The sequence below is a fragment of the Sinocyclocheilus grahami genome, unplaced genomic scaffold (genome assembly GCF_001515645.1).
Source record: "Sinocyclocheilus grahami isolate Dianchi unplaced genomic scaffold, SAMN03320097.WGS_v1.1 scaffold9889.1, whole genome shotgun sequence".
NCBI lineage: Eukaryota > Metazoa > Chordata > Actinopteri > Cypriniformes > Cyprinidae > Sinocyclocheilus > Sinocyclocheilus grahami.
The window spans coordinates 1,041-2,657 of record NW_015512911.1 but is presented as its reverse complement, the minus strand read 5'-3'; the positions used below and the strand labels follow the sequence as shown (position 1 = coordinate 2,657).

The 1,617-nt window shown below is 35.5% G+C and overlaps 1 protein-coding gene across 3 annotated transcripts; it reads left to right on the top strand.

The window, feature by feature from the left end:
• Window positions 1–32: 32 nt before the first annotated feature.
• Window positions 33–1,310, top strand: LOC107578357 (galectin-5-like). 3 transcript variants are annotated; one of them, XM_016264328.1, is made up of 5 exons: window positions 33–51; window positions 175–253; window positions 499–587; window positions 712–868; window positions 976–1,310. In XM_016264328.1, the coding sequence occupies exons 3-5, from the start codon at window positions 502–504 to the stop codon at window positions 1,120–1,122; spliced, it is 390 nt and encodes a 129-aa protein (XP_016119814.1). In that variant the 5' UTR covers window positions 33–51; window positions 175–253; window positions 499–501; the 3' UTR covers window positions 1,123–1,310. The 3 variants fall into 3 exon arrangements, with proteins under 3 accessions (XP_016119814.1, XP_016119813.1, XP_016119811.1); XM_016264327.1 differs by lacking the exon at window positions 33–51 and having other exon boundaries at window positions 69–253; XM_016264325.1 differs by lacking the exons at window positions 33–51; window positions 175–253 and having other exon boundaries at window positions 282–587.
• Window positions 1,311–1,617: the final 307 nt, after the last annotated feature.

Here is a 1,617-nt window from a genome sequence, read left to right as displayed (position 1 = left end):
ATTCATCTGTTTCCTTTACAGCCCCATTATGCCGCACCTCCAGGATCTTTTGTAAGTTCAATGTTTGGCAGATAAATAATCAATATAAATCTCTAATAATAATTCTAGGTCACATAAATCATGAAAGACCTGGTGAGGACAATCTTGTGGTAATCAAAAGTGTTTCGATTTTAGTTTTTGAAGAGTTACTAGCACTTTTATTTCATCAGTGGCATAATGCATTGCACTGACACGAAGCTTCAAAAGATATGTGGTAGGTCTCTGTTATTATTAGTGTCTGCTATTATCAGCATACTTTATTGTAGGAATACTATTTGTTGTTTGGACATTACATTTTTACAATGCATTCTTAAAATATCTTGAATACAATTAATTTGTGTATTATATTTAAAGTGGATTTGAATTAAAGTTTGACGAGGGACTAAACAGTTAGTGAGCTATACAATATTGCATTTCAGTATATTATAAATATCTTTAATTTCTTTGACCCACAATGAGACAATGCCGTACAAAAGCATCATCTATGGTGGAGTACAGCCTGGCAAAGTCATCATCATCCAAGGAGTCATCAGCCCACAAGCGAAAAGGTTTGACACAAAAAAGATCATAGATCTGTTTTAAAATGGTTTTACATGCTTTTGGGACATACACATTCTCCATATGATCCATGATATAAAGATATAATTTCCTCTACTTTCCGTTCTGCAACAGGATATGTTTTAAACTACGGTACATAACTGGAATTGCGTTGGAATACAGTCTTCGTTTTGATGAGAATGTGGTTGTATGCAACACTTATGATGATGGGACATGGGGCAAGGAGGAACAATGTGGATGCATGCCGTTTAAAAGAGGGCAACCACTGCAGGTAGACGTTGCTAAAAAGGAAAATGTAGACATACAGTATGTGCAATAGATTTGGGTTGATATGTGTATTTAGTGATTTCACATCCTTATCTTGTTTGTGTGTTTCAGGTCACCATTTTCTGCACTCATCAAAATTTCGAGTTCTTTTCCAGCGGTGAAAAAGTCAACACTTACAGCCATCGCTACAGTAATCTGGAGAACATTGATGTTTTAGACATTCATGGAGATGTGCAGCTGAGCTTTGTGCAGCCCTGACAAAGACTTCATCCAGATCTATGAGAAATACATGCTCAAAACCTGCATCAGTCTATATAAACCTGTATGCTAAAGATGATTATTCAAATGCAAAGATGTTTTGCTTGCCTGCATATTAATCTGAGACCAGTGGGACTGTCCACAGCTGCATAAAACACTAAAAATGAATAAACACTGTTCTGCATGCATGTGATGCATCTTGTGTGTTATCTGTGTATATAATTCTATAAAATATGCCTACAAACACAATTTGTTGGATTGCATGAGCAAATTAATACCTGTAAAAAAAGGAAATATTTGTTACATATTACTGTCATATACTTGTTTTATCTGCACTTTCTTAGTTAACGTATTTTGACTGTATCTAATCAATGCAAATTTATAAAGCATTCAAAAAGAATATAGTCACAACCCAGCAGAATTGCTCCTGTGCACTAGAGAGTGGTGTTGAGCTGGAAACTTTCTGGAACGGCGACCTCTAGTGATTAGGAGCAT